The sequence below is a fragment of the Emys orbicularis genome, chromosome 4 (assembly GCF_028017835.1).
Source record: "Emys orbicularis isolate rEmyOrb1 chromosome 4, rEmyOrb1.hap1, whole genome shotgun sequence".
In the NCBI taxonomy this organism is placed as follows: Eukaryota; Metazoa; Chordata; order Testudines; family Emydidae; genus Emys; species Emys orbicularis.
In genome coordinates, this window is record NC_088686.1 from 126,088,993 (window position 1) to 126,112,689 (window position 23,697).

The following is a 23,697-nucleotide window of genomic DNA, read 5'->3' on the forward strand; positions in this document are numbered from 1 at the left end:
AAAAAAAGGAGGACACTCCACGGGGCCCCGGTCCCGCCCCAACTCTGCCCCTTCCCCGCCCCAGCCCTGTCCCAACTCCGCCCCTTCCCCACCCCCGCCCCTTCCCCAAAGTCTGCGCCCCAACTCTGCCCCCTCCCCTGAACGCTCCGCCCCCTGCTTCTCCCCCTCCCCTGCTTCCCGCGAATCAAATGTTCGCGGGAAGCCTGAAACAGGGAGGCAGCAGGTAAGCTGGAGCTGGGGCTGGGGCGGGGTGGGGCGGGGCGCGGCCCAGTCTGGTCCCCCTGGCCGAGCGGCTCCCTCCGGCGGCTGGCCGGCCCAGGCCAAGAGGCTCTGGCCCCGGCGTCTCCCGTTCGGCTCGGGCCGTGGGGCGCCGGCCACCGGCCAAGCTCCGCCGGCCCCGGCCCCCGGCCCAGCACCGCCGGCCCCTGGCCCAGCACCGCCGGCCCCGGCCCCCAGCCCAGCACCGCCGGCCCCGGCCCGGCCCAGCCCCGGATCCCGTCCGAGCACCGCCGGCCCTGGACCCCGGACCCCGTCCGAGCACCGCCGGCCCCGCACCGCCGGCCCCGGCCCCAGGCTGAGCACCGCCGGCCCCGGCCCGGCCCCGGCCCTGCACCGCCGGCCCCGGCCCTGGCCCCCAGCCCCACACCCCCGGCCCCGCACCGCCGGCCCCACACCGGCCCCCGGCCCCCGGCCGAGCACCACCGGCCCCTCCCTCCCTATTTTCCCGGACATGTCCGGCTATTTGGAATTTCCTCCCAGACGGGGATTTGGGGCCCAAAAAGCCGGACATGTCCGGAAAAATCCGGACGTATGGTAACCCTAGCCTTGGTATTCATCCCTTCTTGTCAACTGTTGAGAATAGGCCACTTCCACCTTAATTGAATTGGCTCATTAACATTGACCCCCCATTTGGTAAGGCAACTCCCATCTTTTCATGTGCTATACTATATATTCTGCTTACTGTATTTTTTACTCTGTGCATCTGATGAAGTGGGTTTTAGCCCACAAAAGCTTATGCCCAAATAAATTTGTTAGTCTCTAAGGTGCCACAAGGACTCCTCGCTGTTTTTGCTGAGACAGACTAACACGGCTGCCCCTCTGAAACCTGCCCCCTGCTCTGTTAGCACAGGTGGAGCAGGCCCAGCAAGCTGTAGCTAAGGCTCAGGCACCCCAGCAAGAGCAGAGCACCGTGCAGAACGGGCCTGAGTCACAACAGCTCCCCGCAGTCCGACTCCACTCCCCTCCTTGGGGCCGCATTCTGCCCCCTGCATCCCACAGGCCACCAGTCGCCTCCTACAGTCACAGTTGCTGCAGCTTCACAGCCCCTTCTCAGGGCTCCTTTTACCCAGTGGTGCCATGCTACGGTGGGGACCACATCTGTGTGTGTCCTCCAGGGCTGCAAGGAGACTGGGATCGTCCATTGCATTTGCTGTGCTGTCATGTCCAGCACCAGTAGTTTTGTGGCTTGGAGTGACCAGTACAGATGCTGCTTGGCCACCTGCTGCATCCCATATGCTAGCAAGGTTTTGCTCTGCAATAAGGCCGCTGTGCCAGTCCAGCTAGGGACGGGGTAGCGTTAAAGCTGCTGTCACCCCCAGGGAGGAGGGATCACACACCAGTCGTGAGAGGGACATCCTGTGTCTGACAGCCCACAGCGGGTCTGCCCCCTGTTGGCCCAGGCTCCGCGATGGGTGCTGAGACAGACCTGTGGCCGTACGTCCCGCGCACTCAGCGCCCTCCCCAGCCTCACACATGTGTTCGTGTGATGTCACTTGTCCTCTTTTTGGTTTTATTAAATGTGTTCCTGGAGAGGGTGTCCTGTGCTTCTTTGAGGACCTCCGCAAAGGGGCGTAGTGAGCCGTGTATCTGGATTGGAGCCAGTGTCCCCTGGAGTGAGCCTGTCAAACCTGGTTCCCGGAGCCAACCAGTCCCCATTACACACTCCATCCCAGGTTTGACAGAGGGAGCCCAGAAGGGGATGCTCCATCTCCTCAGTCCCTCGGGTGTGGGGGGGTTCACAGCAGTCAGGCCCAGCCCCCCATGGGTATCTGAGATGACAGGATCCATCCTCACCTCCCTGTGGCTCCCCTGAACTGGCCCATCCCCCCCCCATGTGTCCCAATCCTGAACCATCCCCCCCATACTGGCCCATCCCCCTCCCACTGTCCTGAACCATCCCCCCATGTTGGCCCATCCCCATTCCTGCCCCCCCGCTGGCCCATCCCCACCTCCAGCTGACTGCCACACCCCCCTCCCCCCCGCTGCTCGGGGCGGGGTGGGCTGATCTCGGCGCAGCCAGTCCCAGACCCGGCCCACGCAGGTGGAGGGAGCGGCCTCCCCCACTACTTCCTGCCCGGCGCCTCCATCCACCAGGCAGCGGCCCCGACCGCCAGCCCCAGCACAGCCGGTGAGTGCGGCCCCCAGGTGAGGGGGGCCGTCGGGGTTTGGGGGGCCCTTACTCCCGCTCCGGGGCGGGGTCGCCGAGCGTTCTGGGGCGGCCCTAGCCCCCGGGGGGTGTACAGGGAAGTCGGAAATGAAATCCTGCAGGTAAATGGTGAAATCGGGGGGGTGCGCAGGTTACAATGTGCTTCTCCCCTCCCCCCCCCCCCCCTTCAGTTTCGGTCCCTCTGGCCGAGCAGAGTTCATGGCATTTTGGCCTCCCGTCTCCAGGGTATGCCCCCCCCGCGGCTGTGGCAGGGGCAGAGGTTTGCCTGGCTGGCTCTGGGGCATGGCTGATTCCCTGGGCATCAGTTTCTGCTCTGGGTGGGAATCAGGCTGGGTTTCAGCCCAGACCCAACAGGCCCCTTTGCCCTACAAAGCTCTGGGGCTGGTAAGGGAGGAATTCTGGGTTATTTTGTGGGGAGGTGTTGTATCACCCAGGCAAGCTATTAACAAACTTCAACAGAACTTTATTTACAGTGAAAATCTCTTTACCAAGCTGTAGCTGCACACTCTGTAACTCTCACTTTCTCCTCAACTCCTCCCCCCTCCCTCCTGTTTCCTGTCCTTTGAGACTCCCAACAGCCAGTGCTCCCAGTTCTAATAATCACATGCAGCATCTAAACACCACATTCCCTCCTCTCTTAAGAAACTTTCCAAATTAAAATGAACATTGTTGTTCTAACCACAGGAACAAATATGAAACAAGGCACTATACTGTTGGCAGGAATATTATACTGAAAACACTGTAGATAGTCTTTAGTCCAGGCAGGTGGTCGTCTGAGTCTGACAGGCCATCTCTCAAGCCCCAGTTCCAGTGCAATGTCTTGTTGTGTTGGTTCTACAGTGAAGTCATCCAATGCAGACTGGGTGTTGGCATAATCTCCTCTTGGTGCATAGGCAGGTGCAAGATAAGAAGCATTCCATACCCACCCATCAGAAAGTCGATAGGTGTAAGGTCCCTTCTTCTCTATGATTTTAAGAGGATTTGTGAATTTATGGTCCCCTTTGCGTAAGATTCCAGGTTTTCGTATTCTAACAAAGGAACCACACTCAAACTTTGGTTCCTTAGCACCTCGCCGTTTGTCTGTGAAAGCCTTAGACTTTGCTTGGTTCTGTTCAACTGTCTTTCTCACATCATCCTTGTTTGGGGCATCAGGTCGTGCCTTTAACAATCCAGCAATGTTCAGTTTAGTATTCAGCTGTTTCCCATGCAGTAACTCTGTGATTGATCTTTGCGTTGTGGCATGTCGTGTAGCCCAGTATGCTTGCAAGAAATTAGTAGTGAAGGGTATCCACAATCGCCCTTCCAGTTTAGCTGTTTGCAAACTCTCTTTCAAACTTCTGTTAAACCATTCGATTTCCCCATTGGCTTGAGGGTAATATAGGGATGACCTTCTGTGTAAAATGTTCCTCTCTGCTAGAAAAGATTCAAACTCCAGGGAAGTAAATTGACTACCATTATCTGAAACCAGTTCTTTGGGGTTACCTTCCCAGCTAAAAACTGAAGAGAGGAACTTAATTACTGTAGCAGAAGAAATTTGCGATGTAAACGCTACCTCAGGCCATTTGCTGAAATAGTCTATTAAAGTGATGGCATAACAACAGTCAGTTGGAGCAGTATCAAAGGGTCCTACAATGTCAATTGCCACTTTTTCCCATGCAGATTCAGGAAGAGGAACAGGCTGTAATGGAGGGTTACACGTCACTGCTGTCTTATCATGCATTTGGCAAGTGACACAGGATTTTATGAGTGCTTCAGTTTGAGAGTCCATCCCTGGCCACCAATACAGATCCCGTAGTCGTTGTTTGGTTCTGTGCACCAGAGCACGTTCCGCCATGTCTTCGGGCAGCCCGTCAAGAATGACCAGTGCTATGATGACATCCGCGTCTCCCGCATCACCTGGGACAGCAGCTTCTGTGCTGTCAACCCCAAGTTCGTGGCCGTGATCGTGGAGGCCAGCGGGGGAGGGGCCTTCACGGTGCTGCCAGTGCTCAAGGTGACTGGGGTAGCGGGGGGGCAGGAGCTGAGTCCTACCAGCTCATTGCACTGGTGACACTAATGTGCTTTGAGCCTCAGGAGAGATGGGAATGGGGAGAGCTGCGGTTAGCAGTGGGGGTGGAGAATGGGTCTGTGTGAGGGACTATTCTCCCCCAGGCCCCCAGCTGTTTCCCCCTGGCATTAAGGGGACAGTGTAGTTGGAAAGGTGATGTCCTGGAATTTTGTAGCTCACAGATGTAATGAGTTTGTTCTCAGCTGCATCACATGTGCATCCCTGCAAATACGCCCCTCCACTCCCCCCCCTCAAAAAAAATCAACAGGATTGCAAGTGTATAGGAGGAGTCCAAGGCTGGGATAGCAGGGGGCTGCGGGTTGGGTTGGGATGGAGGGGCTCCGGCTGTAGATTGGGGAGGAATCTCCTGTGACTCTGCCCTTCTCCCCCAGACAGGGCGCATCGATAAGTCGTACCCCACGGTGTGTGGGCACACGGGCCCTGTCCTGGACATCGACTGGTGCCCACACAATGACCATGTCATCGCCAGCGGCTCCGAGTACTGCACCGTCATGGTGAGAGGGCTGGGGGCAGGGGTGGCCCTATGTGGGGGAAGGGGTTGGGGCAGGGGCAGCCAGCTCCGTCTGGATTCGGTGTGATTAGCAATCTGTCTCCTCCCCATGTGTGTCAGGGCATGCCCATGGTGGCAGGTGGAGCAGATGCTTGTGTCAGCCAAGAGGGTTCTCTGGTGGGGCGAGGGGCACAGTGGCGGGGGAGGGGGTGCAGGCTTCCCACAGGCCCCCTCTAACCTCTGTGCCCTGACAGGTCTGGCAGATCCCAGAGAATGGACTAACACAGCCCTTGACAGAGCCCGTGGTGCCCCTGGAGGGGCACTCGAAGCGCGTGGGCATCGTCACCTGGCACCCGACCACCCGCAATGTCCTCCTCAGCGCAGGTACAGCCTCCCCTCCCCATGATTCTGTGGTTGCAGCGCTGCATGTACTCCACCTCTCCGAGAGGAATAGCGAGTATTGCGCTGCTGCTGCAGCGCTGCGGCGCCAGTGTGGCCGCCCAATGCGCCGTGAATGGCCTCCAGAATTATTCGGCAGTATCCCACAATGCCTAGCCACTCTAGTCATCAGTTCAAACTCTACTGCCCTGGCCTCAGGTAACCAACCATGTGACCGACCCTTTACATTCCCCGGGAATTCTAAAAATCCCCTTCCTGTTTGCTCAGCCCGGCGTGGCGTGGAGTGCTATCAGCGAATCTTTCCAGGTGACCATACCTCCACGCGCCAAGCGAGCCCCAGCATGGAGCAATGGCGAGTTGCTGGACCTCATCAGTGTTTCGGGGGAGGAAGCTGTACAGTCCCAGCTACGCTCCAGCCGTAGGAATTACAATACCTTCGGGAAGGTATCAAAGGACATGATGGAAAGGGGCCATGACCGGGACGCCCTGCAGTGCAGGATTAAAGTGAAGGAGCTGCGGAGTGCCTACCGCAAGGCCTGCGACGCAAACGGCCGCTCGGGTGCTCCCTCTGCAACCTGCCGATTCTACAAAGAGCTGGATGCGATACTTGGGATTAACCACACCTCCACTCCGAGCACCACCATGGACCCGTCAGAGCCGGTGTTGGGGGGGGAGGAGGAAAACGGGAGTGATGGTGGGCCGGATGGAGACACCCCGGAATCCCTGGAGCCATGCAGCCAGGAGCTCTTCTCGAGCCAGGAGGAAGGTAGCCAGTCGCAGCGGCCGGTACTTGGTGGAGGACAAACAGAAGAGCAGGTTCCCGGTAAGCAGGGTTTTTTTTCGGGAAGGAATTTTTTTGGTGCGGGCTCTTTGGGAGAGGAGGGTTAGGCATGCATGCCTAGATGCGGAATAGTGCATTGATGTGGTTTATCACATCGCAGTAATCGGCCTCGGTAATCTCTTCTAATGTCTCATCCAGAACGTGTGCAATGCGCTTGCGCAGGTTTATCGGGAGAGCCACTGTGGTCCTTGTCCCAGCCAGGCTAACGTGTCCACGCCACTGTGCCGCGAGGGGCGGGAGGACCATTGCTGCACACAGGCAAGCTGCATATGGGCCAGGGCGGAAGCCGCATTGCAGTAGAAGACCCTCCCTTGCTTCCCAGGTCACCCTCAGCAGCGAGATATTGTCCAGGACAAACTCCTGTGGAAAATGTTGGGACAGTGTTCAGTGTAGGTGCCCCCTGAAGCTGTTGGCTCTCCCCAAGGCACAGAAACCCAGAGGACAGTGCAGCCCTGAAACAATCAGTCCCCCTTACTCACCATTTTGAGGCTCCCATGGGATATGTGTGCTCTGTTTCGGACAGGAAAATTATGCTATTGTGTAGACCCTGTGTGTTTTCTACTCCTTAAGTGCGGGGGGAATCATTACTCTGTCTGGTATAAACAATGCTGCCTCTGTTAAATGTTGCATTTTGCCTATACAGCTGCATCAACCTTGAGACCTCAGCCGTCCCTCTTATTACCTGCTCAGAGACTGCAAAGACTCAGGAAGAGACCGTGAAAAAGCAAAGAAGACATGCTGCAAGAAGTGATGCGGTAATCTATTAAAGAGAATGAGAAAGCACAGAACTGGAGGGAGAGAGAAAGCAGGATCCGCCAGGAAAACGCAGCACACCGGCGGAAAAGCACCGCGCACCGGCAGCAAAGCACTGATAGGCTCATAAGCATCCTGGGGCACCAAGCAGATGCTATCCAGGAGCTGGTAGCCATGCAGAAAGAGGAGCAGTACCGCAAACGCAAACGCCACCCCCCTCCCTACAGCCCTTGTCCCAAAACTCTTTCCGTTGTGCCCCACTGTCACCTCCAACCCACTTTCCCCAACTTCCGTGTTCTTCACGCCACCCGCTGCCTCCAACACCAGTATCTTCACCACCCAGCCCTGAAAACCACGACCCTTACCCTCTGCACTCAACCCCCATCACCATGCAGTATAGCTGTCCTGAAGTGCAGCACTCACTGCAGAGCACACCAGACAGGACATACGCGAATCTGTGATTGTACTGTTCCCCACTCCACCCCCTTGTTTCTTTTCAATAAATAATTTTTTTTTCTTTTCAATAAATGGATTCTTTGGCTTTGAAAACATTCTTTATTATTGCATAAAGTAAAAGACTCCTTAGCCCAGGAAATAAACAGGCACTGCAAGTCTGCTTGTCTGCTAAGCAGACACTGATTCCTAAAGATTGGAACTACTGCACTTCACTCCCGTGCAGGGCACCAGATATCACTGCTGGTTTTCAGCCTCAAATTGCTCCCTCAAGGCATCCCTAATCATTGCAGCCCTGCGCTGGGCCCCTGTAATAGCCCTGCTCTCTGGCTGTGCAAATTCAGCCTCCAGGTGTTGAACCTCGGAGGTCCATGCCTGAGTGAAGCTTTCACCCTTCCCTTCACAAATATTATGGAGGGCACAGCACACGGATATAACCGCGGGGATGCTGTTTTTGGCCAAGTCCAGCTTCCCATACAGAGATCGCCAGCGGCCCTTTAAACGGCCAAAGGCACACTCCACAGTCATTCAGCACCGGCTCAGCCTGTACTTGAACCGTTCCTTGCTGCTGTCAAGGCTCCCTGTGTAGGGTTTCATGAGCCACTGCATTAACGGGTAAGCGGGATCTCCAAGGATCACAATGGGCATTTCAACTTCCCCTACCATGATCTTCCACTCTGGGAAAAAAGTCCCGGCCTGCATCTTCCTGAACAGCCAAGTGTTCTGAAAGATGCGTGCGTCATGCACCTTTCCGGGCCAGCCTGTGTTAATGTCAATGAAATGCCCACGGTGATCCACAAGCGCCTGGAGAACCATAGAGAAATACCCCTTCCGATTAACGTACTCGGATCCTAGGTGGGGTGGTGCCAAAATAGGAACGTGTGTCCCATCTATCGCCCCTCCACAGTTAGGGAAACCCATTTGTGCAAAGCCATCCACTATTTCCTGCACGTTACCCAGAGTCATAGAATCATAGAATCATAGAATCTCAGGGTTGGAAGGGACCTCAGGAGGTCATCTAGTCCAACCCCCTGCTCAAAGCAGGACCAATTCCCAACTAAATCATCCCAGCCAGGGCTTTGTCAAGCCGGGCCTTAAAAACCTCCAAGGAAGGAGATTCCACCACCTCCCTAGGTAAAGCTTTGGAACCCCCCCTCAGGTAGTTGAAAGCAGCTATCAAATCCCCCCTCATTCTTCTCTTCTGGAGACTAAACAATCCCAGTTCCCTCAGCCTCTCCTCATAAGTCATGTGCTCCAGACCCCTAATCATTTTTGTTGCCCTCCGCTGGACTCTTTCCAATATTTCCACATCCTTCTTGTAGTGTGGGGCCCAAAACTGGACACAGTACTCCAGATGAGGCCTCACCAATGTCGAATAAAGGGGAACGATCACGTCCCTCGATCTGCTGGCAATGCCCCTACTTATACAGCCCAAAATGCCATTAGCCTTCTTGGCAACAAGAGCACACTGTTGACTCATATTCAGCTTCTCGTCCACTGTGACCCCTAGGTCCTTTTCTGCAGAACTGCTACCTAGCCATTCGGTCCCTAGTCTGTAGCTGTGCATGGGATTCTTCCGTCCTAAGTGCAGGACTCTGCACTTGTCCTTGTTGAACCTAATCAGGTTTCTTTTGGCCCAATCCTCTAATTTGTCTAGGTCCCTCTGTATCCTAACCCTACCCTCCAGCTTATCTACCACTCCTCCCAGTTTAGTGTAATCTGCAAACTTGCTGAGAGTGCAATCCATGCCATCCTCCAGATCATTAATGAAGATATTGAACAAAACCGGCCCCAGGACCGACCCTTGGGGCACCCCGCTTGAAACCGGCTGCCAACTAGACAAGGAGCCATTGATCACTACCCGTTGAGCCCGACGATCTAGCCAGCTTTCTATCCACCTTACAGTCCATTCATCCAGCCAATACTTCTTTAACTTGGTGGCAAGAATACTGTGGGAGACCGTATCAAAAGCTTTGCTAAAGTCAAGGAATAACACATCCACTGCTTTCCCCTCATCCACAGACCCAGTTATCTCCTCATAGAAGGCAATTAGGTTAGTCAGGCACGACTTCCCCTTGGTGAATCCATGCTGACTGTTCCTGATCACTTTCCTTTCCTCTAAGCGATTCATAATTGATTCCTTGAGGACCTGCTCCATGATTTTTCCAGGGACTGAGGTGAGGCTGACTGGCCTGTAGTTCCCCGGATCCTCCTTCTTCCCTTTTTTAAAGATGGGCACTACATTAGCCTTTTTCCAGTCATCCGGGACCTCCCCCAATCGCCATGAGTTTTCAAAGATGATGACCAATGGCTCCGCAATCACATCCGCCAACTCCTTTAGCACCCTCGGATGCAGCGCATCCGGCCCCATGGATTTGTGCTCATCCAGTTTTTCTAAATAGTCCCGAACCACTTCTTTCTCCACGGAGGGCTGGTCACCTCCTCCCCATACTGTGCTGCCTAGTGCAGCAGTCTGGGAGCTGACCTTGTTTGTGAAGACAGAGGCAAAAAAAGCATTGAGTACATTAGCTTTTTCCACATCCTCTGTCACTAGGTTGCCTCCCTCATTCAGTAAGGGGCCCACACTTTCCTTGACTTTCTTCTTGTTGCTAACATACCTGAAGAAACCCTTCTTGTTTCTCTTAACATCTCTTGCTAGCTGCAACTCCAAGTGTGATTTGGCCTTCCTGATTTCACTCCTGCATGCCTGAGCCATATTTTTATACTCCTCCCTGGTCATTTGTCCAATCTTCCACTTCTTGTAAGCTTCTTTTTTGCGTTTAAGATCAGCAAGGATTTCACTGTTAAGCCAAGCTGGTCGCCTGCCATATTTACTATTCTTTCTACACGTCGGGATGGTTTGTTCCTGCAACCACAATAAGGATTCTTTAAAATACAGCCAGCTCTCCTGGACCCCTTTGCCCTTCATGTTATTCTCCCAGGGGATCTTGCCCATCTGTTCCCTGAGGGAGTCAAAGTCTGCTTTTCTGAAGTCCAGGGTCCGTATTCTGCTGCTCTCCTTTCTTCCTTGCGTCAGGATCCTGAACTCGACCATCTCATGGTCACTGCCTCCCAGGTTCCCATCCACTTTTGCTTCCCCTACTAATTCTTCCCTGTTTGTGAGCAGCAGGTCAAGAAAAGCTCTGCCCCTAGTTGGTTCCTCCAGCACTTGCACCAGGAAATTGTCCCCTACACATTCCAAAAACTTCCTGGATTGTCTGTGCACCGCTGTATTGCTCTCCCAGCAGATATCAGGGTGATTAAAGTCTCCCATGAGAACCAGGGCCTGCGATCTAGCAACTTCTGTTAGTTGCTGGAAGAACGCCTCATCCACCTCATCCCCCTGGTCTGGTGGTCTATAGCAGACTCCGACCACGACATCACCCTTGTTGCTCACACTTCTCTACTTTATCCAGAGACTCTCAGGTTTTTCTGCAGTTTCATACCGGAGCTCTGAGCAGTCATACTCCTCTCTTACATACAATGCAACTCCCCCACCTTTTCTGCCCTGCCTGTCCTTCCTGAACAGTTTATATCCATCCATGACAGTACTCCAGTCATGTGAGTTATCCCACCAAGTCTCTGTTATTCCAATCGCATCATAGTTCCCTGACTGTGCCAGGACTTCCAATTCTCCCTGCTTGTTTCCCAGGCTTCTTGCATTTGTGTATAGGCACTTAAGATAACTCATCGATTGTCCCTCTTTCTCAGTATGAGACAGGAGTCCTCCCCTCTTGCGCTCTCCTGCTCTTGCTTCCTCCCAGGATCCCATTTCCCCACTTACCTCAGGGCTTTGGTCTCCTTCCCCCGGTGAACCTAGTTTAAAGCCCTCCTCACTAGGTTAGCCAGCCTGCTGGCGAAGATGCTCTTCCCTCTCTTCGTTAGGTGGAGCCCGTCTCTGCCTAGCACTCCTCCTTCTTGGAACACCATCCCATGGTCGAAGAATCCAAAGCCTGTGGTGGAGTCTCCTTCTGCTCCCTTCCTTCAGATATGTCATCTAGTCCACTCTCTGCATTAGTACCTGTAGAGAGAACATGGAAACGATTGCTCACCTGTATCTCCATTGCTGGTACATGGATGCTCCTCTTTCTCCTTCTGGAGGTCACATGCTGCCAAACTTCTTCATCATCCTTCTGTCCCTGCTGCGGCTGCTCTGAATCTTCAGAACATTGTGGCCGTAGAAGCATCTCCTGACGTCTGTCCAGGAAATCTTCATTTTCTCGTATGCAACGCAGAGTCGATACTCGTTTCTCCAGACCTCGAACCTTCTCTTCCAATATGGAGACCAGCTTGCACTTTGTACAGACAAAGTCGCTTCTGTCCTGTGGAAGAAAGACAAACATGGCACAACCTGTGCAGGTTACAACAGCTGATTGCTCACCTTCCATATCACCTTCCCCTTAAGAGCTTCCTCAGCTGTTGCAGTACCTAGTCAGAGAAACCTGCAAATGAAAGCCTCAGTGAGCTCTCCCCAGGCGAACTCCCAGGCAAACTCCCTCTGTTAGCCTCTGCTGTTCGCCGCTCAGCTGGTTGGCTGCTGACTGCCCTTATATACCAGTCAGGCCCACCTGGAACAAAGCACTCCCAATTCACACTTTTCAAACAAACAAGCAAGCAATCAAGCACACGGTCAAACTGACAAACTGTCCCAGCAACAGACACTCAGGCCTGGTCTACACTACGAGTTTAGGTCGACTTTAGCCGTGTTAAATCGAATTAAGCCTGGACACGTTCACACGACGAAGCCCTTTCTTTCGACTTAAAGGGCCCTTTAAACCGGTTTCTTTACTCCACCTCCGACGAGGGGATTAGCGATAAAATCGGCCTTAGGGGGTCGGAATTGGGGTAGTGTGGACGGAATTCGACGTTATTGGCCTCCGGGAGCTATCCCACAGTGCTTCATTGTGACCGCTCTGGACAGCACTCTCAACTCAGATGCACTGGCCAGGTAGACAGGAAAAGCCCCGCGAACGTTTGAATTTCATTTCCTGTTTGCTCAGCGTGGAGAGCACAGGTGACCACGCAGAGCTCATCAGCACAGGTAACCATGATGGAGTCCCAGGATCGCAAAAGAGCTCCAGCATGGACAGAACGGGAGGTACGGGATCTGCTCGCCATATGGGGAGATGAATCACTGCTGGCTGAACTCCGAAGCAGTAAACGAAATGGCAAAATATTAGAAAAGGTCTCCAAGGCCATGAAGGACAGAGGCCATAACAGGGACGCACAGCAGTGCCGCATGAAAATTAAGGACCTAAGGCAAGCCTACCACAAAGCCAGAGAAGCAAACGGAAGGTCCGGGGCAGAGCCGCAAACATGCCGCTTCTACGCGGAGCTGCATGCCATTCTAGGGGGTGCAGCCACCACTACCCCAGCCGTGTGCTATGACTCCCTCACTGGAGAAACACACAGGGAAGCGGGTTTGGGGTACGAGGAAGATGAGGATGGAGAAAATGTAGATAGCTCACAGCCGCAAGGAAGCGGAGAAACCGGTTTCCCCAACAGCCAGGATATGTTTATCACCCTGGACCTGGAACCAGTAACCCCCGAACTCACCCAAGGCGTGCTCCCAGAGCCTGAGGGCACACAGGGGACCTCTGGTGAGTGTACCTTTGTAAATATTACACATGGTTTAAAAGCAAGCGTGTTTAATGATTAATGATTAATTTGCCCTGGCAATCGCGGCCAGTACAGCTACTGGAAAAGTCTGTTAACGTGTATGGGGATGGAACGGAAATCCTCCAGGGACATCTCCAGAAAGCTCTCCTTCATGTACTCCCAAAGCCTTTGCAAAAGGTTTCTGGGGAGGGCTGCCTTATCCCGTCCGCCATGGTAGGACACTTTACCACGCCAGGCCAGTAGCACGTAGTCTGGAATCATTGCATAACAAAGCATGGCAGCGTATGGTCCCGGTGTTTGCTGGCATGCAGACAACATCCATTCCTTATCGCTCTTTGTTATCCTCAGGAGAGTGATATCATTCACGGTCACCTGGTTGAAATGGGGCAATTTTATTAAGGGGACATTCAGAGGTGCCCGTTCCTGCTCTGCTGAACAGAAATATTCCCCGCTGTTAGCCACGCGGTGGGGGGAGGGGTGAAGTGATCATCCCAGAGAATTGGGTGTGTGGGGGAGGGGAGTTAGTTGGGTTTGTGCTGCATGTTAACCCTGAAACCGCAGCCCCTCCTTTTACATTGCAAACCCATTTTAAATGGCCAACCCAACGGGTGCTTGGTATGGGAAATGAGAGCACTACTGTTTGAAACCATTCCCACATGTTAAGAAGGTTAAAAAAGCCAAAAGACTGTGTCTTACCATGGCTGCCTGCAAGCTGAAATCTGTGGCCTGGCACTGCGTGAGTGATCTCTCACACCAAACCGGCAGGCCCTCAATATAAGAGGAAAAATGCGACCTTGTAACGAAAGCACATGTGCTGTGTAATGTGAACAGCAAAATTTAACGTGAAAGAGTGTACCCATTGTTCTCTAAAATGTGTCTTTTTTAACCACCTCTCCCTTCTCCTCCACCAGCTGCAAATGTTTCTCCTTCACAGAGGCTAGTGAAGATTAGAAAGAGAAAACGTAGGACGCGTGATGACATGTTCACAGAGCTACAGATGTCCTCCCACGCTGACAGAGCACAGCAGAATGCGTGGAGGCAGTCAATGACTGATTACAGAAAAGCACAATATGAACGAGAGGAGAGGTGGCGTGCTGGATGAACAGAGCAAGTTGCGGGCTGAAGATGATAGGTGGCGTCAGCTTGCAGACAGAAGGCAAGAGTTGATGCTCCGGCTGCTGGAGCATCAAACTGATATGCTCCAGCGTATGGTTGAGCTGCAGGAAAGGCAGCAGGAGCAGAGACCGCCGCTACAGCCCCTGTGTAACCAACAGCCCTCCTCCCCAAGTTCCATAGCCTCCTCACCCAGACGCCCAAGAACACGGTGGGGGGGCCTCCGGCCACCCAGTCACTCCACCCCAGATGATTGCCCTAGCATCAGAAGGCTGGCCTTCAATAAGAGTTACAGTTTTAAACTGCAGTGTGTCCTTTTCCTTCCCTCCTCCCCCACCCATCCCAGGCTACCTTTGCAATTATCCCCCTAGTTGTGTGATGAATTAATAAAGAATGCATGAATGTGAAGTAATAATGACTTTATTGCCTCTGCAAGCGGTGCTCGAAGGGGGAAGGGGAGGGTGGGGTGGTTGGCTTACAGGGAAGTAGAGTGAACCGGGGGGGGGGGGGCGGAGGGTTCATCAAGGAGAAACAAACAGAAGTTTCACACCGTAGCCTGGCCAGTCACAAAACTCGTTTTCAAAGCTTCTCTGATGCGCACCGCGCCATGTGGTGCTCCTCTAACCGCCCTGGTGTCTGGCTGCGCATAATCAGCGGCCAGGCGATTTGCCTCAACCTCCCACCCCGCCATAAATGTCTCCCCCTTACTCTCACAGATATTGTGGAGCACACAGCAAGCAGCAATAACAATGGGGATATTCTTTTTGCTAAGGTCTGAGCGAGTCAGTAAGCTGCGCCAGCGCGCTTTTAAACCTCCAAATGCACATTCCACCACCATTCGGCACTTGCTCAGCCTGTAGTTGAACAGGTCCTGACTCCTGTCCAGGCTGCCTGTGTACGGCTTCATGAGCCATGGCATTAAGGGGTAGGCTGGGTCCCCAAGGATCACGATAGGCATTTCAACATCCCCAACGGTTATTTTCTGGTCCGGGAAGAAAGTCCCTTCCTCCAGCTTTCGAAACAGAGCAGAGTGCCTGAAGACGCGAGCATCATGTACCTTTCCCGGCCATCCCACATTGATGTTGGTGAAATGTCCCTTGTGATCCACCAGGGCTTGCAGCAGTATTGAAAAGTACCCCTTGCGGTTTATGTACTCGGTGGCTTGGTGCTCCGGTGCCAAGATAGGGATATGGGTTCCGTCTATGGCCCCACCACAGTTTGGGAATCCCATTGCAGCAAAGCCATCCACTATGGCCTGCACGTTTCCCAGAGTCACTACCCTTGATATCAGCAGGTCTTTGATTGCCCTGGCAAGTTGGATCACAGCAGCCCCCACAGTAGATTTGCCCACTCCAAATTGATTCCCGACTGACCGGTAGCTGTCTGGCGTTGCAAGCTTCCACAGGGCTATCGCCACTCGCTTCTCAACTGTGAGGGCTGCTCTCATCCTGGTATTCTGGCGCTTCAGGGCAGGGGAAAGCAAGTCACAAAGTTCCATGAAAGTGCCCTTACACATGCGAAAGTTTCACAGCCACTGGGAATCGTCCCACACCTGCAGCACGATGCGGTCCCACCAGTCTGTGCTTGTTTCCCGGGCCCAGAATCGGCGTTCCACGGCATGAACCTGCCCCAGTAACACCATGATTTGCACATTGCTGGGGCCTGTGCCTTGTGAGAGGTCTATGTCCATGTCAATTTCCTCATCACTCTCATCGCCGCGCTGCAATCGCCTCCTTGGCTGCTCCTGGTTTTGCTTTGGCATGTTCTGGCTCTGCATATACTCCAGGACAATGCGCGTGCTGTTCATAGTGCTCATAATTGCCGCGGTGATCTGAGCGGGCTCCATGATCCCAGTGCTAGCTATGGCGTCTGGTCTGAAAAAAGGCGCGAAACTAGTATCTGACGGACCAGGGGAGGGAGGGAGGGAGGGGCGAGTGACGACATGGTGTACAGGTACAGGGAATTAAAATCAACAAAGGTGGCTGTGCATCAGGGAGAAACACAAACAACTGTCACACAGAATGGCCCCCCCCCAAAGATTGAACTCAAAAGCCTGGGTTTAGCAGGCCGTTGATTTGACGGAGGGAGGGGGAAGCAAATGAATACAGAACAAATCTATTTTTTACATCTTACGACGACGGTGCAGCATGACTGATAGCCCTCGGCATCTTCTGGGTGCTTGGCAGCAAATACTGGGCGCTTGGCAGTTAGTGTACTAAGACTGATAGCCACATTTTTCCTGTATGATGACGATGGCCTTCAGGCCTATTGCAAGATCTGCTGCTCAGGGAAGACTCTGCTAATGTGTTACCAGTCGTAATACACCATCTACTGCCAAAAGGCAAGGGGCTGGTGCAATGCAGCCCTACAGCTGCCAGCACCCAGATCGCCGATGAAGGCTACCAGTCATGCTGCACCGTCTACCGCCGAAAGGCAGTTAGCTGCTGCTGCTGTGTAGCAATGCAGTCCCACGTCTGCCGGCACCCAGATGACATATGGTGATGGTGAGCTGAGCTGAGCGGGCTCCATGCTTGCCGTGGTATGTTGTCTGCACAGGTAACCCAGGTAAAAAGGCGCGAATCTATTGTCTGCTGTTGCTCTGACGGAGGGGGAGGGGCCTGACGACATGTACCCAGAACCTCCCGCGACACTGTTTTGCATCATTCGGGCATTGGGATCTCAACCCAGAATTCCAATGGGCGGCGGAGACTGCGGGAACTGTGGGATAGCTACCCATAGTGCAATGCTCCGGAAGTCGACGCTAGCCTCGGTACTGTGGACGCAGTCCGCCGACTAGAGCACTTAGAGCATTTTATGTGGGGACACACACAATCGGCTGTATACAACCGATTTCTATAAAACCGGCTTCTATTAATTCGACCTAATTTCGTAGTGTAGACACCCTCAGATACTCACCAACACAGCCCCCCTAATGCAGCACTTAGCGTACCTCCTCTCGGACAGCTCCCAGGCAAACTCCCTCTGTTAGCCTCTGCTGTTCGCCGCCGAGTCACGGTTCTTCTGAGTAGGATGCGATTAATGGCCTTGCAAACTTGCATCAACACGATTCCAACGGTCGACTTTCCCACTCCAAACTGGTTTGCGACCGATCGGTAGCTGTCTGGAGTTGCCAGCTTCCAGATTGCAATAGCCACCCGCTTCTCCACTGGCAGGGCAGCTCTCAATCTCGTGTCCTTGCGCTGCAGGGTGGGGGCAAGCTCCTCACACAGTCCCATGAAAGTGGCTTTTCTCATCCGAAAGTTCTGCAGCCACTGCTCGTCATCCCAGACTTCCATGACGATGTGATCCCACCACTCGGTGCTTGTTTCCCGAGCCCAAAAGCGAAGTTCCATGGTGCTGAGCATGTCCGTGAATGCCACAAGCAATTTCATGTCATACACGTTACGCGGTTCGATAGCATCGTCGGACTTCTCACCCTCACTCTCACTTTGGATCTTAAGGAATAGTTCGACAGCCAAACGTGACGTGCTGGCGAGACTCGTCAGCATACGCCTCAGCAGTTCGGACTCCATTTCCCGCAGACAGATTGCGCTGCACAGAAACCGTTGAAAGATGGCGCCAAAGGTGGACGGAAACAAAGGGATTTCTGGGATGCGAAGCGATGCATCACAGGGCATTGGGACAGGACCCAGAATCCCCCGCACCCACGCCCCCTTCCCACAACCCACGGCGCCAGAATGGGAAAAGGTGCTCTGTGGGATAGCTGCCCATAATGCACCACTCCCAATAGCGCTGCAATTGCCGCAAATGTGGCCACGACAGTGCGCTGGGCAGCTGTCAGTGTGGACAGACTGCAGCGCTTTCCCTACTCAGCTGCACAAAGTCAGGTTTAACTCACAGCGCTGTACAAGCTCCCCCAGCCTTGGCTACACTTGCGAGTTACAGCGCTGTAAAGGCTCCCCCAGCGCTGTATCTCTGTGGTTGCGTGTGGGGTGGGGCGGGGCAGGGTCCCTGCAGGGGAGCAAGGGGAGCAGGTGGGGCTATATGTGGAGGGCTCTGTACCAGATGACTGGCGGATAGTTAATGTAAAGCCTTGTTTGTTTGCTTTGGTTTTAAATGGCTCTGAAGCAATAAACCTAACTTCAATCCCAAGCAAATTAGTAAAGGACAGGATTAGCAGACGCATAGATGAACATGATATGTTAGGGAGAGTCAACACGTTTTTTGTAAAGGGAAATGATGCCTCACCAATCTATTAGAATTCTTAGGGGCGGGGGTGTCAACAAACATGGACCAGGGTGATCTAGTGGCTATAGTGTACTTGGACTTTCAGAAAGCCTTTGTCAGAAGTCTCACCAAAGGCTCCTAAGCAAACTGAGCAGTCATGGGATAAGAGGGAAGTTCCTCTCATGAATCAGGAACTGGTTAAAAGAGAGGAAGTAAAGGGTAGGAATAAATAGTCAGTTTTCACAGTGAAGAACAGTAAACAGCAGGGCCCCCCCATACATCTGTACTGTGTTCAGTGCTGTTCAACATGTTCATAAGTGATTTGGAAAAAGGGATAAACTGAGGTGGCAAAATGTGCAGACTATACAAAATTACTCAAAATAGTTAAATCCAAAGCAGACTGTGAAGGTTTACAAAGGCCTGGTATACACTAGGAGGTTATGTCGAATTTAGCAGCGTTAACTCGAATTAACCCTGCACCCATCCACACAACGAAGCTATTTATTTCAACATAGAGGTCTCTTTAAATCGATTTCTGTACTCCTCCCCGACGAGGGGAGTAGTGCTAAATTCGACATGGCCATGTCGAATTAGGGTAGGTGTGGATGGAATTTGAAGCTAATAGCTCCGGGAGCTATCCCACAGTACACCACTCTGTTGACGCTCTGGACAGCAGTCCGAGCTCGGATGCTCTGACCAGCCACCAGCCACACAGGAAAAGCCCCGGGAAAATTTGAATTCCTTTTCCTGTCTGGCCAGTTTGAATCTCATTTCCTGTTTGGACATCGTGGCGAGCTCAGCAGCACTGGCAACGATGCAGAGCTCTCCAGCAGAGGTGACCATGCAATCGCAGAATAGAAAGAGGGCCCCAGCATGGACTGATCAGGAAGTCTTGGATCTGATCGCTGTGTGGGGCGATGAGTCCGTGCTTTCGGAGCTGCGATCGAAAAAACGGAATGCGAAGATCTACGAGAAGATCTCAAAAGCCATGACGGAGAGAGGATACAGCCGGGATGCAACGCAGTGCCGCATGAAAATCAAGGACCTGAGACAAGGGTACCAGAAGACCAAAGTGTCAAACGGATGCTCCGGATCCCAACTCCAGACATGCCGTTTCTACGAGGCACTTCATTCCATTCTAGGTGCGGCCGCCACCACTACCCCACCACTGTCCGTGGACTCTGACGATGGGGTATTGTCGACGGCCGCTTCCTTGGAGATGTTCGCAGACGGGGAAGATGAGGAAGGAGATGAGGAGGACGAGGCAGTCGACAGCGCTTTCAGAGCTGATTTCCCCAACAGCCAGGATCTCTTCATCACCCTCACGGAGATCCCCTACCAACCCTCCCAAGGCGGTAACCTGGACCGTGAATCAGGGGAAGGATCAGTAGGTAAGTGTTTTAAACATTTATTTTGAACAGAATAGGAATGGTATCTTAACAATGGGTTTTTCATGATTAGTTTGCCCTAGGCGCTTTAGTTTTTAGTCCTTGCCAGTGCAGCTACTGGAAAATTCTGTCAATATGTCCGGGGATAGAGCAGAAATCCTCCTGGGACATCTCCACGAAGCTCTCCTGGAGGTATTGTGAAAGCCTTTGCATCAGGTTCCTGGGAAGAGCGGCCTTATTGCGTCCTCCATGGTAGGAAACTTTTCCGCGCCAGGCTAGCAGCAAGTACTCTGGGATCATTGCCTCGCAAAGCATGGCGGCATACGGTCCTGGTGTTTGCTGGCATTCACGCAGCATGCGGTCTTTCTCTGTCTCCGAAATCCTCATCAGAGTGATATCACTCATGGTGACCTGCTTTGAATTAGGGGAATGTTAGTATTGGGACTGATTGCCTGTTCCTTTACATAACTGTAACCGGCGGTTTACAGCCACGCGGTGGAGGCGGGACAGGGGCAGCATGCAGGGATCTTTCCCGGGGACAGCCGCGAGGGGGGTGGGACAGGGGCAGAGTTCATGCTGTCCGGATTGCCAGCAGCAGGAACTGGCCAACGCTAGGAGCATTGCTTGGAACGTGAAAGGAGGGCACTGCTATAAATTAAGCTTTAAGCAGCCAAAAGTCTACGGCTTACCATGTCCGCCTGCTAGCCGAATTCCGTTGTCCGGCCCTGCTTGTGTGATCTGTACAGCAAGACCCCAGGCACTCAATGGGAAGGCCGAGAATTCGACCTTGTACTGAGTGCGCATGTGATAGGTACTGTGCATGGTCTTGTTCACAGAGAAAGACTATATTCATTGTTCGCAAAACTGTATCTTTGTGAGGAATTCACTCCCTTTTTCCCATCCCACAGCTGCGAGTGTCTCCCGAGCTACCCCGGCATCCCCCTCCCAGAGGCTGGCGCAGATAAGGCGGCGAAAGAAAAGGACACGGGACGAGATGTTCTCAGAACTTATGGGCTGCTCCCGAGCCGAGGCGGCACAGCAGACCCAGTGGAGGGAGAACATGTCGCAATACCAGCGATCACACTGCGAACGGGAGGACAGGTGGCGGCAGGAAGACCAGCAGGCGACTCAAACGCTGCTTGGACTAATGAGGGAGCAAACGGACACGCTCCGGCACCTTGTAGATGTTCTGCAGGACCGGAGGCAGGAGGACAGAGCCCCGCTGCATTCTATCTCTAACCGCCCTCCACCGCCACAAAGTCCCATCCCCCCCCACCCAAAGTCCCAAGAAGGAGGGGCGGCAGGGGCCGTGAAAATAGTCACTCCACCCCTGCAGACTGCTCAAGTAGCAGAAGGCTCCCATTCCCAAAGATTTGATAAGTCCTTTCCTTCATTCCAAAAGCACCTCACCCAAGCCCCCGTCCCAGTTTCATCCCCTAACTGTGTAGTTGTTAATAAAAAATACGTTTCTGTTAATTACTGTTTCCGTCATGTTCTTTTAGAGGAGAGTGTGTTTGAAGGGGGGGAAGGGGGTTGGTAATTGGAGAGGACAGTCACCTTTACCAGGGTACAGACATGGGGGCAGGTTCAGCAGAAGGTCACACACACATTGCAGTCACTAGGCACCCTGATCAGTCTGGGAGGTGGTTTTCATGTTCTGTGTGGGGGGGCTATGTGAGTTTGTGGCGGGGGAGGGCGGTTACAGATCTTATGCAGCGGTCCTTAGCCTGGATGACAGAGCCATGCAGCAGGGGATCTGTAACCGCCCTCCCCCGCCACAAAGTCACATAGCCCCCACACACAGAGTCCCGAAAAGGAGGGGTGGCAGGCTCCGTTGAAACAACCAGTCCACCACTGCGGACCACTCTAGGAGCAGGAGCCTGTCATTCCTCGAGTTTAGAAGCGTCCTTTCCATCACTACACCGCTCCCCACCACAGTCTGCGTCCCAGTTTCAACACTTTACCACGAAATCCTTAATAAAGAAAACGGTGTTAATGAACAAAGTTTCATTTATTTTTAAAGGTGTCTTGGAAGGGGGGGAAGGGGGTTGGTAACTGGAGAGGATAGTCAACATTAACTGGGTAAAGAAACGGGGGCAGGTTCAGCTTCTGTTTAAACAAACTTAATAGTCACAGGTTACCCTGCTCACTCTGGAACCTAGCTTTCAAAGCTTCCCGGATGCACAGCGCGTCCTGCTGGGCTCTTCTAATCGCCCGGCTGTCTGGCTGGGCGTAATGAGCAGCCAGGAGATTTGCCTCAACCTCCCACCCCGCCATAAACGTCTCCCCCTTGCTCTCACAGAGATTGTGGAGCACACAGCAAGCTGCAATAACAATGGGGATATTGGTTTCGCTGAGATCAGAGCGAGTCAGTAAGCTTCTCCATCTCCCCTTCAGACGTCCAAAAGCACACTCCACCACCATTCTGCACTTGCTCAGCCGGTAGTTGAAGAGTTCTTTTTCACTGTCCAGGGCGCCTGTATAGGGCTTCATGAGCCAGGGCATTAGCGGGTAGGCTGGGTCCCCGAGGATCACTATAGGCATCTCCACATCCCCAACAGTTATTTTGTGGTCCAAGAAGTAAATACCTTCCTGCAGCCGTCTAAACAGACCAGAGTTCCTGAAAACGCGAGCATCATGAACCTTGCCCGGCCATCCGACGTTGATGTTGGTAAAACGTCCCCTATGGTCCACCACTGCTTGCAGCACCATTGAAAAGTAGCCCTTTCGGTTAATGTACTGGCTGGCCTGGTGGGCCGGTCCCAGGATAGGGATGTGAGTTCCATCTATAGCCCCACCACAGTTTGGGAATCCCATCGCAGCGAAGCCATCTATGATGACCTGCACGTTTCCCAGGGTCACTACCTTTGAGAGCAGTAGCTCAACGATTGCATTGGCTACTTGCATCACAGCAACCCCCACAGTAGATTTGCCCACTCCAAAGTGATTCGCGACTGACCGGTAGCTGTCTGGTGTTGCAAGCTTCCACAGGGCTATCGCCACTCGCTTCTGGACAGTCAGGGCTGCTCGCATCCGGGTGTCCTTGTGCTTCAGGGCAGGGGACAGCAACTCACAAAGTTCCAGGAAAGTTCCCTTACGCATCCTAAAGTTTCGCAGCCACTGTGATTCATCCCAGACCTGCAGCACTATGCGGTCCCACCAGTCCGTGCTTGTTTCCCGGGCCCAGAATCGCCGTTCCACAGCATCAACATGACCCATTGCCACCATAATGTTCACGACGCGGGGTCCCATGCTTTGTGAGAGGTCTGTGCCCCTCTCAGACTTAATGTCCTCACCGCGCTGCCGTAGCCTCCTTGCCCGATTTCTCAGCATCTGCCTCTGAAAAAGGTGGATGATAAGGTGCAAGGTGTTGACAACGGCCATAACTGCAGCGATGATCGCAGCGGGCTCCATGCTCGCAGTGCTGTGGCCAGGGCCGGCTTTAGGCGGATTCCACCGATTCCCCTGAATTGGGCCCCGCCCCTAAGAGGGCCCCGCGCAGATCGGGCAGTGTCCCTGCCTGAAGCAAAGCTCCGTGGCTCTCCCGGAAGCAGCAGCTCTTGCTGCTAGCAGGGCCGGCTTTAGCAAGAGTGGGGCCCAATTCCTGGGGGCGGGGCTTGCTGCAAGCCCCGCCCCCAGGAATCAAGCCGCGCTCCAGCCGGGGTTGCCGGGCTTGGGTCCGGAGCCGGGCCGCGCCGCGGGGGCTGGGCTGGGGCTGGAGCCGGAGCCGCGCCGCGGGGACCGGGCCGGGGCCGGAGCCGGAGCTCTGCCGCAGGGACCGGGCCAGGGCCGGGGCCGGAGCCGGAGCCGGAGCCGGAGCCGCGCCGCGGGGGCCGGGCCGGGGCCAGAGCCGGAGCCGCGCCCCGGGGATCGGGCCGGGGCCGGAGCCGCGCCCCGGGGACCGGGCCGGGGCCAGAGCCGGAGCCACGCCGTGGGGAC

General features: G+C 53.9%; 1 protein-coding gene across 1 annotated transcript; it reads left to right on the forward strand.

Moving 5' to 3' along the window:
- The first annotated feature begins 788 nt into the window (after positions 1 to 788).
- LOC135877833 (coronin-1B-like) lies at positions 789 to 23,019 on the forward strand. The gene is made up of 6 exons (XM_065403375.1): positions 789 to 813; positions 2,321 to 2,424; positions 4,266 to 4,439; positions 4,886 to 5,008; positions 5,259 to 5,388; positions 22,946 to 23,019. The coding sequence occupies exons 1-6, from the start codon at positions 789 to 791 to the stop codon at positions 23,017 to 23,019; spliced, it is 630 nt and encodes a 209-aa protein (XP_065259447.1).
- Positions 23,020 to 23,697: the final 678 nt, after the last annotated feature.